Here is a 15103-nt window from a genome sequence, read left to right on the forward strand (position 1 = left end):
CTGGGCTAGATGGAGCCATGGATGTTAAGTTACAAGGCTGGTGTGGCTGTTGGTGTGGAGGAGGAATCGCAGCAACCTGTACTTGATAAGTGTCTCTCTGTTTTCTTCCCTTTATATTCATTTGCAGGCTGGACGGTTTACCACCCAACGTCTGAGAGAGGGGCCTATAAGTCTAGTAGCAAGCCTCGTGCTCGATTCCTCAGTGGACCCGTATCTGTGTCCATCTGTCTGTATTTGTTCTTTTGTATTTTCCCACCTCCTGGCCCTTGGTTTCTCCCCCCACCCCACCCCGTCTTCATTACCTCTCATGCATTTCATAGGATGCCACTCCGACCCCTTGAGGTCACCTCCATGTAAAAGGTGGACCCCACAAGCCTTTCCCACTGCACACAGTGTCCATAGTCACCCAGCTACAGACAGCTGTGTGCATGCTCTTGGATGCGCCCAGGCACCAAAATCATGCGCAGCAGCATACCTACCTCTTCCATGGCCCTCCACCCCACATACACCAGGGCGCTCCGCACACTTCCATTACCTCATTCCTTTTCTTTGGATGTTGGACGTAGTTTTCTTTTGTGTTGCAATTGTGGCCAGTATAAATGTCTGCTGTCTCCCAGTTTCAATGACAACAAAAAGACAACCCCAACCTTCTCCAGATACCCAGTGTGTTGTTACACATGTACCTGGACTCCCACAACACGCATGTAGCAGACTGATAAAGCCCTCATGTCCCTGGAGGGTGTGACTTCTGTGTAGGGCCAAAGCCCCGCCCCCAGCCCCATCTCACCCTCTTTCCCATTCCCTGCATGAGGAGATGCTAAAAGTGTGCTTCAGGGGGATTGGGGGAATAATCAGTGGCGCAGCACTTGCCTAGCATGCCAAAGGAAGGCCCCAGGCCCCACCCCATGCACTGCAAAAACAAAGAACTTGCTAGGGCTCCCTGGTCCTCCACCGCACCATGCAGGGAGGGCTAGTCCCCTCTGCCATCTCCCCACACCCTCCGCTCACTCCAGCTCAAAAAGATGAACAAATACCTGCTCCATTCCACATAGCTCTTGCGTTGGAGCCTACACCCTGCCTGGGTCCCTGTTCTTTCCCACCCAGCTGGGACACTCTGTTCCGTATGTCTTCAGCTGACCCCTGTGACACGAGGGATGAAGCCAGTGAGGCAGCTCCTCCAGTTCCCACCACTGCCACCTCCCTCACACCCTGGGACACTCGTGTTTCTAGTACCCAGGGATGATCACCTGCTGGGACCAGCTCTCCCTGGTGTGATTTGTTTTTAACCCTCACAATGATTGGCAAATCGATCCAAAGTTGTGGAGCTTTTAGGTTTTTGTGTTTTTAACAGAAAAAAAAAAGTTTTTTGACAATTGGATTGGAGATGCTGGTTTGGGGCACATGACTTTTTGCTTGTACAATAAAGATACATTGTGCTTGTGGGGACCCAGAGACCATGTCTGTGGTAGGTGACCATTGCCATTCCCTACTCCTTGCATCAGAGGCCCATGGCGGGTCATCCTTCCCCGGGGCACATGGCTATGTGGAAGTGCCAGGGGCTTCCCGACATCTTCTTGTCTGTTCGTAGTCTGCCCACTTGTGGCACAGTGGCATCTGGCTTGCAGTGCGACTCTAGCTTCTGGTCAGTTGTTGAGTTGAGGATGAGAAGGGCGGGGAGGGCTCCCTTTGTGCGTCCCTCACATACCTTTGCAGCAGGCGGGGTCTGTTCCCATCCACCAGCTTCGGTCTGGCTCCTGGCTGTGCCTGGTGGGCACTCAACTTATATGAGGATGGTCACTAGGTGTGACAACACCTGGAACTCTGGGTATGTCCTGCCTTCATGGCAGAGCACATGGCAGTTTGTTAAAGTCATCGGTCACATCTCTGAGAAGAGCTTTTCGGGTGCTGTTTTTAAATGGTGTCCATTGGTTTTATTGTGAGTTATTGGACTGAGATTAAAAACAAAACAGTGGGGGAGAGGGGGCTTGGCCAGGTTGTTTCAGGTGCTGTCTGCACATGGATCGCTGGTCCACAGCCTGGCCTATCGTGGCAGGCTGGGCTGGCTCAGCATTCTGTGACCCCTGTATGTTCTCCAGTGGCTGCCAGGCAGCGCTTAGGGGAGTTCCTGCTCTGGTACTTTCATAGTGGTACACAGAAGGGAGAGTCTTGGGCCGTCGTCACTCTGTGAAAATGAAGCGCTAAAGGCCCTTTCATCTTTCATGCTGCTGGCCTCTGAGCTTTAGGGATCTAGGGCTCTCCTTGAGACTTCCACTTCTATGTCTATGTGCTGGTTTCTGGATAAACTGCAAGAGTTTATCCTGGAGAGGAGATGTGAGACCTGTGGAATTGAGCATGGAGGGCGGGGTGGGGGAGATCAGAGCTTCGTGTGGGAGAGGACAAATGGTGGAAGGGCGGAGCCTGGCCAAGGGGCTGAGAGGAGAGGAGGGCTCTGGGGGCAGAGTGTGCAGGTGGCTGGTAGGATGCTAGAGTATGCCTGCCTCTGTGAAGCTGTGTGACCAGGGCTGACCTTGATCAAGCCTACCAGACAGTACCAATTTGTGTCTTTCTAGAGACTTTCTAGAGACAGAAGGCTCTAAGAAAACAAAGATCTGGGCTTCCAAAGAAGGAAAGAGCCCCAGAAGGGCAGGCTGAGCTCAAGTCACTGAGTGGGCTGGAGGGCCTGTCTCTGATTCCAGGCAGAGCATCAAAGAGCTCCAGAGGCTGAGCTGAACACAAGACAGGGGGCAGGTGGAGTTGGGCTGTGGGCGGAAAGGCCTTATCTGAGAGTTCTGTTGCTGTGAAGAGATACCATTGACCACAACAACTCGTAAAAGAAAGCATTTAACTGGGGTTTACTTATAGTTCCAGAGGTTTAGTCCCTTGTCGTCATGGCGCGGAACATGGTGGCAGCAGGCAGATGCGGATCTGGAGAAGGATCTGAGAGTTCTAGATCTAGATCCACAGGCAGCAGGAAGAGAGAGACACTGTGCCTGGCTTGGGCTTTTAAAATTTCAAAGCCCACCCACAGTAACACATTTCCTCCAACAAGGCCAGGGCTCCTAATCCTTCTCAAGTAGTGCCACCCCCTGATGAGTAAGCATTCAAATATATGATCCTTTGGGGCCATTCTTAGTCAAACCAGCACAGGCCTCTAGGGAGTGCAGTGCCTTCATCAGTTCCCTTCCCCCAGCCTGGGCAGGGTCCTGGCACAGACGCAATGACTCACTTGCAGGTCCCTCCCTGTGGTAGACAGTGGCACTGAGTCCATCATACTTACCCTAAAACCAGTGGCCATAGAACTGAGGAGGAGAGGTCCAAGTCAGAACCCAAGGCTGCACTTGGGCATCTGTTGTTGAGCAACCGTGGGTACAGCCTACTGAGACACTTCCTTTGTTTCCGGCCATGCTCTGGCAGGCACCGGCTGTGCCACAAGACACACGAGGTCTCGCAGTGTGTTGTTCCCTCGTCCCGTTCTCATTTGTCTCAAACCCGGTACAGGGACCCTGTGCAGCCTCCCCAACCTTCTTCCTCTCTGCGATGCTCTTATCTCTTGCTGGTGGTGAGAGAATCCAGTGAGGCTCCCCAGCAGCGCACGCAGGAGACCCCTCCACACTCTGTGGCCTAGCTTACCACTGAGGGCTGTGAAAGCATGCCTGTTAGCTCCAGGGTTATGCAGCTCAAAGCCAAGTGAAAAAACTGTCCCTAAACCATGCTGGACTGAACCAAGACAACTTGTTTCTGAACTGATGCTTCATGGGTAGTTCTTAGTTGTTGTCTCCACTTGAGACTAGGATTGTTTAATATAGAAACAGCTCTTGAGGGTGTTTTGGCCTTTGGCATCAATTGGGCGGAGGGGCTAGTGGTCTGTAGTTAGAGTTGGCCTGTGGGAAGTTGGGATGGGGATGAAACTGAGCCACCTTGACTGGTTATAGGAAACACTGGGTCGTCCCAGGAGGGCTAACTCCCCAAGGAGACCTGTTCCTGTGAGCCTCATCAATATTTGAATAATGGGATGCAGAGAACAGATGTGAGGATCTGTCCCCTCTAGCCTGAAGCTCCTCTTTTAAGTATCTGTCCTAGACTCTCCTCCTGGAGCTTTGCATCTCCCATGCTTGAGAAGTCCTTGTTGCCAGCCAAGGTCTTGAGGGTGGTGGCTGTGGAACTGTGGAGAGGGCGTGCTGTCAACCCATGCGTAGTTCATGGTTTGAACCAAAGCAATAAGCAGAGAGCTCACCTCACTCACTGTGGGGGACAAGTGGGACATCCAGGGAGGCCGTCCTGCTTCTGACTGGCTTGGTCTGCTCACCCAGTGCTACCCTGAGTAAGAGCCTGCAAGTATCTATCCTGGCACAGTAGAGATGGGGCCACGCTTGTTCATCAGATACCCCAGGTAGACGTGCTGCCCATGGTATATTGAGAGCCATCTAGGGATTTGCAGGACGGACTGTAGAGTCCTGGGTGCTCCCCTAGGCTCTGCACCAAGTCCTGCCAGAGAGCAGTATGGCCTTAGTGTTGACACAGGATGACAAACACTGGCCGATTTGTCCAGAGGCTGGCACTGCCTACTCTGATCATCCGGAGCCAGTGCAGGAGGGATATGGAGGGTGGGAGCTGATGGCCATGGACACTTGAGTCTGGAACCCAGGAAGGCCAGCCACAGCAGTCCATCTGTCACTCTACCCAGTATGACAATAGCCAGGACTGAGTCCCAAATCCGTAGCCCCTTTTCCTCTAAAAGTAGGTTAAGGTTCCTTCCCCCCAACACACAGTATCTTCCAGATCCCTCCTGTTTATCTCCCCACTTTTCCATCTGAAACTGGAATTACTCAACAAAACACCCCATTTTCCCACTGCAGCCTTAGAAACCTTACAGGATAAAACTAAATCTATTGCAGCTGTGCTTCAGGTCCAATACTCACAGCTTGGGCTGAACTCTGGCCAGGGTGTGGCCAGCATTTATGTACTACTCCATCCCTCATGGCAAGAGTGCCAGCCCCTCTAGAAAAGTTGTAAGGGTTAGCCAGTCGCACCCCCTTCCTGAGGCTGTGTTTGGGAGAGGGGGAGCTAGAGGCTAGAGTACAGACCTGCTGTGCTAATGTGGATTTGCCAAATGACCTTGGGGAAGGCTGAGTTCTTCCTTGCCAGTTGTAGCTCCCAGAGTGGCCCTAGGTTAAGGGAGAATAGCAGCCCGCACTGTAGCCCAGGCTGGCCCTGGGTCACTGGTTTACTCCACCCCTCTAGATTCTTCCAGATGTTGCATTGTCTGTTGCCCACCTGACCCCAGACAGACTCAGGACAGTAGGGTGAGAGCTGCTTTGTGGTGGTCCCATAAGGGTGTTTCCTGTGCCCCTAGGGAAAGTGAGCTGGTAGAGAAGAGGTGTGGTGTCTCCCCAAATCCACATCAACCCCAAGATAGACTCTAATATCCCTGCTAGAGTCCCCTATCTGGCTTGGTCCAAGGCAGCCATCTGGGATCCAGAATTGGCCTCAAACCTGCAAAACAATGTATCTTTTTGCACTTGGAAAACCTCTGGTGGCCTTGGTGGCCAGCCCAGGCTGAGCCTGGCTCCATTCGGGGACCCCATGGCTGACTTTCAGTGGGTTTCCCTGCCTCAACCAGTGGGGCTCCCAAAGGCCTGGTGTTTGACGCCCAAGCAGTGTGCTTTGCGATTATTCCTTTTTTTCTTTTTCTTTTTTTTTTTTTTCCTTTCTCTTTTTCTGAAATATGCTATTAGAGACAGAACACTCCTCCCTGAAGCTTGGGACTTGCCCTGGCACCTCTACCTCCTCATCGAAGGCCATGAAAGCCTACACACGAACTCTGGGGGGTACCACCCCATTCTCGTTCTCCCGGCCAGGCTGGCCTCCCTCTCCAACTGCTGCCTGTGTCTGTCCCTCCCTGCACACTGATGACTTTTGCTTACGTGTGGTAGTGTGATCGGTGTGTGCTGTTCTGCCTAACCCTGTGGTCTTGTGTCCTTTGTTTTTCCCTTACAGGGTCAGCCCTGAAGCGTCTCTGCCTAGGCAAAGAACACAGCAGTAGTAATTATCTGGGTTTTGTTTTTAACCCCTTTGTCCCCTCTCATCGCATGGGCTTTGTCGTGGCTAGTGCACATCAGGGCCTCCCACCGAAGCGTGGCCTGCTCTGCCCCTGACCCTGACCCTGACCCACAGGGTTCTGCTTTGCTTCTGCCTGTCTGGATAGCTACTCCCTCCCAACTCCTCTTTGTGTCTCCATGGTTCCTAGAGTTTGTGCCATCTTGCCAGTCACCTCTTAATAGGCCTGCCCTTCTCCACAGGGTCCACATAGCACTGTTTAGCAATTGGGTCCTTTTCCAAAACCTAAGGTGTCATTGTTTCTTTGAGGTGTTAACTACGAGTGCTTCCTGAGGAGAGATACCAAGACTGGATGGGTATTAGTCGACCTGGGCCAGTCCCACACATCCCTTTGCTCTTTCTTGTCTTTTTTTTTTATAATCCCCCCATCTCTCTTTCTCTCCCTCTCCCTCCCTTCCCCCCCCCCCCTCGGCTGAAAACCTCATGTAGCAATGGCTGTGTGTTGAGTCTCATCACTAACGTGTAACCCATTGTTTATGCATTCCCATCGCTGGCCACTAAAGTTCATTACCTTTTGGAACAGCTTGTTTGAAGAGATGGTCATTAGCTGCTTGGGTTTTTTGGTGAGGTGTATAAACATTTTAAATTGGCTTATTCAAAATTGCTAGATGGAATTACATGCATGGGTAGGGGGGAGGAGGGGAGGGAGCAATTCAATAAGTCCTGTGTTATCCATAAAAAACAACCTTTCATAGAAGCAGCCAAGCTCTCTAGTCTGCAGAGCGACTCCTGGCTCCCTACCTCTCAGTATCACCAAGCTGTGGCTTGGAGGGTATGGAGCCCACCCCAGGGACTCTAGGCGTGGTATCTTTTATTACCACCTTTCCAAATGATTGGATGAGAAAAGGCACCATTTCCTTGTCTTGAGTTCCAAACTCCTAACCAACTAAAACATACAGGAACACAATGAATAGTCTGCTGGAAGGCTCGTGGTGGCACTTGGGTACTGAGCATTCTGCAAAGTAGGCCAGAATCTGACCCTGTCCCTGGATGCCAGTGCCCATGTGTATCTGGCTGTGCCATGTGTTTGGCTGTGGTGGACTCTTAATGGAGACTGCCAGTCTTCCTCCCTGGCCTGACTTAAGAAACAAGTGAGGCTGCCTGGCACAGCCCAGTCGCCCATAGCCTACGCAGTGCCTCACGGTGTCGAACACCAGGCAGCAAGGCCCACTGATGCAGACCGCCTCTTGAAGCAAGGTGTTGCTTGGCCAGAGTGAAGCCATTGATTATCCCAGCCATCATGTGAGAATGACTGCGGCCAGCCTGTCAGTGGTGCTGAGTGAGTGCGTGACGTCACCAATCCTGGCCTATATGACTCCCCAGGGTCTTCCACCAGCAGCCTGGCCCCAGGCCCTGAGCCAGGTCCCCAGCCCACCCTGCACGTCCAGGCGCAGGTGAACAACAGCAACAACAAGAAAGGCACCTTCACGGATGATCTGCACAAACTGGTAGACGAATGGACAACAAAGGCAGTGGAGGCGACGCAGATGAAGCCCACACTCAACCAGCTGAAGCAGACACAGAAGCTGCATGACATGGAGGTCCCTGGCGAGGCGCGGGCTGTGAGTGAGCAGGGGCACAGGCTCTACTGGGAGGGACATGGTAGGCATAGTGGCTGTGGCCATGAGCCGGAATCTTATGTGCAAGATGGCCATCATGCTAAAAGTACTTGCCTTTCATGATCAGGGTCCATCTTCTCCAAAAGAATTAGGCCTTTCTGGGTGGTGGTGGCGGCACACACCCTTGATCCCAGCACTTGGGAAGCGGGGGAGGGTGGGGGGGGCTAGAGGGGGGTATCTCTCTCTCTGAGTTTTAGGCCAGCCCGGTCGACAGAGTGAGGGACAGCAGGACAGCCAGAGCTACACAGAGAAACCCTGCCTCAAAAAAAAAAAAAAAAAAAAAAAAAAAAAAAATAGGTCTTTGCCCCTGTAATGATTGGGAGGTAAAATGACTTCCTGTGGTCCATGTGGCCATCAGAGGACAGGCTGAGCCTGGACTTAGAACTCAGGTACAGCAGAATCCCTGAGTTAGCAGCCCTAAGTAGTCAATATACCCTCATTGTGGACAGACATACCTCCATCTGCGTTACATCCATTTGTCTCCAGGCTATAGAAAGGGTGGGTGTGTGTACTCCTCACTCCTCAGGAGCAACCACATCCAGCTGGGGCCAACACGGGGCAGGGCAGGTAGATACCCTCGCAGGTCTTGGCACACATTGAGATTTGGGGAGAGCTAGCTGTAGGAGAGTCCCCACTTTGCCAGCTTTTGTGAGGAATTTCTGGAAGGTTGGTGTTATTTCTACTTTAATATGATTCATGAAATTCACGGATGAACCCATCTGGGCTGAAGTATCTTGTGGGTGTTGTTTTTAATATGGAAAACATCCCTCTGTGAACTTAGGCTTTGAATCTTCCCAAACACACAAGGGAACTGGAAGCCTGCAGTGAGCATCGAATGCCACCGCCTACAGCAGGCGACACTGGCAGAACTCATCACACATCTGTCCATCTCTTGGAAGGCTTGCCTTAGAAACCTGGCTTCTTCTCCATTTCTAACACTGTTGAGTGTTCTGGTTTTGATAGTCTTGTTAAATTCTGCATCCCTGGTAACTGCCACTTCATCCCTAACTGCCTAAACTTTCAGATCAGTTGCCATTTAATCACTGTAATGCCTCTTATTGCTGTTTGCATGATCCCAAGCTGTGTGTTGTTCCTGGTATTGATTATGCCTCCCCGCTTCCCTCCGTGCGTCATTCTGTCTCTGTTCCCCCTCTGTGTGCCTGTCCTTCCTCCCCCTCCTGCCTTTTATCCTCATATCTTAAGGCTTTGTTAATTTCATGAGCCATTTTAAAGAACTGTATTAGCTTTGATGTCCTATGTCATCTATTTTATTCATTTATAACTCTTACTATTTCTCTCTCTGGCTTAAAGATCTCTAGAAAGATTCTTAGGTTTGACTATGAGTCGGTAGCAGAGTGTATTCCTAGTGTAGTGAGGACCCTGGTTTGTCCCCCAACATTAGATCGAAAAAGAAAAACTTCTCAAACTGGATAGGCCACTGAATTCTAGCCTTTCTAGCTCTTGCAGAGGACCCAAGTTCAGTTCCTAACACCTATGTTTCCAGGCTCACAAGGGCTTCTAAGTCCAGCTGCAGAGCATCCGGGGCCCTTGTGTGTCCTCCTAGACACCTCTACAGACACACATACACATGAATAAAAATAAATGAAAAATGTAAAGAGTTTACAGTTCTTGGGGCTGGAGAGATGACTCAGTGCTTAAGAGCCCTGGCTGCTCTTTCAAAGGACCCAGTTTCAATTCCCAGCACCTAAATGTAGCTCATAACTATAATTTCATTTCTGGGGATCTTACACCCTCACACAGACATACATGCAGGCACAACACTAATGTACATATAATAAAAATAAATAAATCATTTTTAAAAGTTTATGGTTCTCAGCCAAATATTTCAACTGTGCATCTTATTTACACGGTATCCTCTGGTTTCCTGTTTTCTTCTCGCCACAGCTTTGCTCCTTAGTTCCTTGTCTTGTAAGGTTTTAATATGTGGAGGACATTGTGTTGGAGAAATAGTTTGTAAAAATAACTTAAAATCTAGACTTTATTGCCTTTGAGCACATGTTCTTATTGTTAACAGGCATCTTCTATAAAGTGCATGGTCAAGATTATTAATTATTTAAAGTTGACTTATCTATATTTCTATTAGATTTGTAGAAGTCTGTTATATCTATTTTGTCTTGTGTTACATATATATTCTACCAAAATGCTCTTCTCTCTCTCTCTCTCTCTCTCTCTCTCTCTCTCTCTCTCTCTCTCTCTCTCTCTCGTGTGTGTGTGTGTGTGTGTGTGTAGTGTATGTAGTTATGTGTGGACAAGTTTATGAAACCAAATGTCAGCATCTGGTGTTTTCTCTGTCCCTCCTTACCTTCCCTCTTTTGGAACAGGGTCTCTCTCACTGAGCCTGGTGCTCGCCAGATTGCCTGGCCAGTGAGCTCCAGGCATCCACCTGTCTCTGCCCCTAGCACTGGGCACATGCCACCATACCAGGCTGCAGGCACGAGGAGTCTAAGCTCACACCCTCACACTTACAGTAATTCTTACAGGTCCCCAGCACCCTCTTTTACTTTCCTAGTGGTGAGCATGAAACAGAAGACGTTTAGTTTGATTTTTTTTTTTCTGAAAGCTTTGCTGTTTTAGCTGTTGTATACATAGTATACTCATTGTAGTACCTTTCTCTCCAGTCTGTACTGTGTGGAAACAACAGTCTCCTCATGCCTTACTGCAGCTTCGTTAAAAGCTTATTATCTGGTGGGATAGGACATCCACTGCTGAACTTCAAGAGTCTCTCCATCTTTCTGGGTCCTAAACATTTGCAGGTCTTAGATAACCCACTGGAGTTTCTCTTGGCAGTAGATTAAGTCTGTCAATGAACTGGATAGGTTTACCGTATTACTAGTCTAGAGTGTTCCATGAACTTGGCATCTGTTTCTTTACATCTTTGTAGATTGTTAATCTCTCTCATTAAATCCATCTCAAGGTGGTTGACGATTAGGAGTGCTTTTATGAACTGTGCAGTCTTGGAAACTTTGTGTCCCAGTTGTGTGTGTGAAATGTGACCAATTCTGGTGCCTAGAAAGCTGTAATCCTGTGAAATTTGCTTGTTCAGCCTTTCCTGTGAGTTTCTCCACACAAAATCGTATCATTTGCAGTTAAGCAGTTTTTCTTTTTTTGTCTCGTCTTGGCTGGGTCCCCTCGAAGTGTTGACCGGAAGCATGAAGGAGCTTTGAGGGGGAGCGCCTAACATTGCCCCCTCTGCAAGTATGGCTGCTGGCTCCAAGGCGGCCTTCACTGCTGAGCATGCCTTCTGTAAAAGTGTGGCGAGTCTCCATCCTGCCTTGTGTGGAGGACACTGGCTGGGGTGTGTACTGTCATGTGTGTGTTTGTGGTTCAGAGGATGGAAGCCAGGGCCTCGTATGTGCTAGGCAAGTGCTCACCAGGGAACTCTGGCATGTCCCTTCCAGTGGGGCTTCTCCTGGAGTAAGGTGGGATGTCTGTGAAGTATCAAAGTCCATTGTACTATGGTGTTAAACCTTTTATAGTTACTATCTTCGATTTCCCAACTGCCAGTTCTTGATCTCTCTCGATGTAGTCACATCCAATTCTGTCATCAGAGGTGCTGTTTCTAGAAGCTATCAACTGCCCCTTCCCCTGCCTCTAAGGCCACTGTACCTGGCTGAGAGTACAGAGGGCTGCCCCAGAATTCCCACCCCTACATGCCTCCTGGGCCACTCTAGGTGCATAGTGTTACTAGGCCATCAAACTAGATGCCATGGTGTCAGCTGGGTGGAAATGTGAGCCACTCGTGTACCCTTCCACAGCCTGCAGGCTCTGCTCCAAACCCACTCTGGCTTGTGGACAGCTGGAGCCTGTGGCCCACAAGTGCCTAGACCTCAGTGTGGCAAGCAGGGGAGGGAGGGCAGCTGTTTCCCACACCGACACTTGGACTGCACAAGGAGACCAACTGACTGCAGGCCCCTGAGCCTTCCTCTTTGTCTCTGTGTCTCATAGACAACTGTGCCTCGAGCAGGAGTGGGGACGCCGTGTCTGGCCCCAGCACCTGGCCCTCTGTCCACCACAGCCATTCCTGGAGCCACCCCAGCCCTGCCTGTGCCCATACCAGGTACTGTCCACTCCAGCCTCTCGGGCCTTCCCTGTGCACTGCCTCTGAGTCAGTATGGAGGCCTGCTCCCTGTCCCTGTGTCCTGGGGCCCCTGGGTGGCCTCAGGGACCCCACAGGGGGCTTGGAGCACTCAAAGCCCCACTAAGGTCCCTATGCTGCCAGTGTTCCTTCGGCCGCCTGTTATCAGCATGCCAGGCCCCCGACTGCACATCACATAGCCCTCTGCCCTGGCCTGGCCAGATGGAGCACTCTGAAGCGTGTGGAAGAGCCCAGTTGTGGTTTGGCCTCCTCATGGCTCCTCCACATGGGTACAGGGCACAGAGCCCCAGCCCAGGGGACATGAGAGGGCAGCAAGACCCTACCCCTGCTGCCTCAGACCCCATCACTCTTAGGTCCCTGCAGTCTACACAGGCAGTGTCTTCACACCCATTGCCTGCCCTTCATTGAGGATTAGAACCTCATCATCCCCCTGCAGCAGCCCAGTGCCTTGAATCCCAGCTTTTCTGTTTCCTGATGGAAAGACATGTTTAAAAAGGCCATTGGTCTGCAAAGGCGGCTTGCATTACAGTTGTGTGCGTTGCTGTCCCACAGTGTTATGTCGCAGAGACGGGAATGGGGTACAGATATGAAGCTGATGGTTAGTTCTCGTGTAAACGCCTTCTTAAAAGCAGAGACTAAAGTGAACCTTGACAATGTGACCTGCAGATGCTGAACGAGCTCAGCATTTGATAGGGTGAGGTCACCCTGGGCATCTTCGGTAACAGCCACAGGGCCCACCTGAAGTTGTTCCCCCTGTGAGGAGTGTCAGCAGCTTTATTGAGCCGTGAGGACCCTGCCAAGAAACAAACGGGTGAATGGCCGATAGCCAGCAGGCTGTATGCGCACCATACACATAGACACTACCATTCAGCTCAGGGTCCCACTTTCTTCCTTGTCCGTGGTTTTCACAAAGACCTGTGCCCTGCCCATCCTTCCCTGCAGATCCCTCTCCAGGCCATCCTCGGGCCTGCCTACTGAGGGGTGGAACACTTCTGGAGGTTTCCGTGACACTTGTCCTGGGGGGAGGGGGGTGAAAGTCCCCTGACTCCCTCTGAGCAAATGTTTTATGCCTCCAATTGGAGGGTGAGCTACCAGGGGTGACCCCAATGTGAACTGTACAGTTGAGCCATACTCATGAGAACCAGCTAAATTATTTTGGATGAAATACACTATTCCATCAATTCAGTTAGAGTTGAATTTTCAGGGGGCTGAGCAGAGTCTTCTGCCAGGCTACAATACTGCAATAAGAGATTTCTGTTCTCTGCGTCTGGTCTGAAAACCACACAGGCCCACTTCTTAGTGAAGTGGACCCCGCCTTCTCTCACTCCTCTTGCGCCCAAGTCCTTTCCTCCTATGATGCTAGTGGCATGGGATCCCTAAGAGACTGTACTGCGAAGGAGAAAAATAAACGTTTGCTTGAAAATACTTTGAGATGACAGCTTTTTTTCTTGCCCTCTATTTATATCAAAGCCTAACTGACTGGCCTCGTAAAAGATAGGTACAGGGGCCAGGTGGGCCTGTCCTGGCCTCTGCTTGGAGCCAGCAGCCATGCGTTCTTTACCCCGGAGGGTGGAGCTCATAGGGCTGGGAGACAAGAGCCAAGCCTCTGGTGGGGTTGCCAGTCTCCTAGCACTGCATCTGCTGGGTGTGGCCCAGGCCTGTTATCACCAGGCCATTATCCCAAGCCTGGCATTGCAGCCTACTCTGCAGGCTGTTGGCTGGGCTGCAAGCCACTCTGTATCTGCATTGCTTTCGGAAGTGTAGGTAGAAAGGGTGCATCTCTCAGAAGACAGATTGCATTTCCAGTCCCATCACAGCTGGTAGTAGGTCCTTGAAAACCCAGTTTGTGTGAGTCATAGGAACTCCTGGCCATCCCCTTCCTCTCGGTGGGTGGGGCTTCAGGCTCTGGGGCTTGTTGAGCAGAGTTCACATGAGAGGCACTATCCTTTCGGGGATCTCAGGTGGTAAGGTGATGGTTTATGGAGAAGACTTGCACTGTGGTGGTCCAGCCAGCCCTCCATGGATAGCTGTGTGTGTGTGTGTGTGTGTGTGCGCGCACTGCAGACCTGGCCCTGACAACATGGGGTCTGCTCTGCTAGAGGTGGCTGTCTCAGGGTGCAGCACTAGGCTTCACGCCTGTTTGAAGACTCCTGCGGCTGTGTCACTGTACCTCATCTTGGCACTGGCCCTATTCACAAGCAGAAATTGATGGTCACTATTTTCTCCCAGGACTTCAAGACCAGCTCAGTCCAGGATGGTCCGGGGGAGCAGGGGTGAGAGTCTTGTCTTTCTGGGCATAGGTGGCCATTGCTGAGTGTCTGTCTGTCCTTAGAGGAAGAGATCCAGACGACAGTCAGCCATGCTCTGTGCAGAGACACGACTCTATGATGCAGCCTCATCCTGGCATGGCTCTGGCCCACCGTTCCACCTTCGTTTTAGGAGCTTCTGGGAAAGGGGCCAGGTGCCTAGAGGCAGGGCTGTGTGCGCGGGCATGAGGGCCCAGCCTTGGGTGACAGGCCAGTGCCTCGGAGGTCTGTAGTGAGCTGTGGCCATTTTGTTTTCTAGATCCTGAGAGTGAAAAACCCGACTGAGCCGGCCTCTACGCCAGGCCCACACTGCATCATCCAGGCGAAGAAGTGACAGACTCCATCCAGGGCAGCCACTCCTCTAGTCCACTCACGCTGTTTTGTAACCACTTTCTAACCATTTTTTTTATTCACAATTGGAAACACAAATGTAATGCAAGAATAAAACATATTTTGGGGGAGATGGGACTTGGGTATTTCAAACTTCCTCCTTTCCAGGGGCCCCTCTCGGCAGGCAGGTGATAGATGAGAAGGGTAGAGTGGGGTTCAGTCCATTCCCTGCAAGGCCCTGGAGGCTCATTACCCAGTGTCCCTTCTAGGCACAGACTCAAGGTCCCTTTTGCTCACGCTCAGCTCCATGTCACATGGTCTTTTCTCTGGCCCAGGGAGACTAGTCATCTGTCCCCATCAAAGGAAGAGCACCACGGAGGTCTGAAAGTAACCCTCCATTCCAGGACCCGTGGGTACCATCAAGAAAGGAACCAGCCACCATGGGGCCTGGCACCTCCTGGGGGTGGAGGGCAGGACCACCAGGTCCAGGAAGAGCTCTACACCTCCCGTGGTGGTGTATGTCAAAAGTGAGCAGGAAAACAGCCTGGGAAGGTGGCCCCATCAGTAAAATGCTTGACCTGAGTTCAGTCTTCAGAACTTAGAGACAAAAGTTC

At 51.2% G+C, this 15103-nt stretch overlaps 1 protein-coding gene across 1 annotated transcript in view; it reads left to right on the top strand.

Moving 5' to 3' along the window:
* The window catches only part of Wnk2 (WNK lysine deficient protein kinase 2), a 102852-nt gene extending 88232 nt beyond the window's left edge, over positions 1 to 14620 (top strand). The window contains exons 26-30 of the mRNA XM_051194315.1: positions 128 to 226; positions 5998 to 6042; positions 7441 to 7679; positions 11703 to 11814; positions 14419 to 14620. Of these exons, the coding sequence (XP_051050272.1) occupies positions 128 to 226; positions 5998 to 6042; positions 7441 to 7679; positions 11703 to 11814; positions 14419 to 14444 (521 nt within the window). The 3' untranslated portion in view covers positions 14445 to 14620. The remainder of the gene's footprint in view (positions 1 to 127; positions 227 to 5997; positions 6043 to 7440; positions 7680 to 11702; positions 11815 to 14418) is intronic.
* Positions 14621 to 15103: the final 483 nt, after the last annotated feature.

The sequence above is a fragment of the Phodopus roborovskii genome, unplaced genomic scaffold (assembly GCF_943737965.1).
Source record: "Phodopus roborovskii unplaced genomic scaffold, PHOROB, whole genome shotgun sequence".
Taxonomy (NCBI): domain Eukaryota; kingdom Metazoa; phylum Chordata; class Mammalia; order Rodentia; family Cricetidae; genus Phodopus; species Phodopus roborovskii.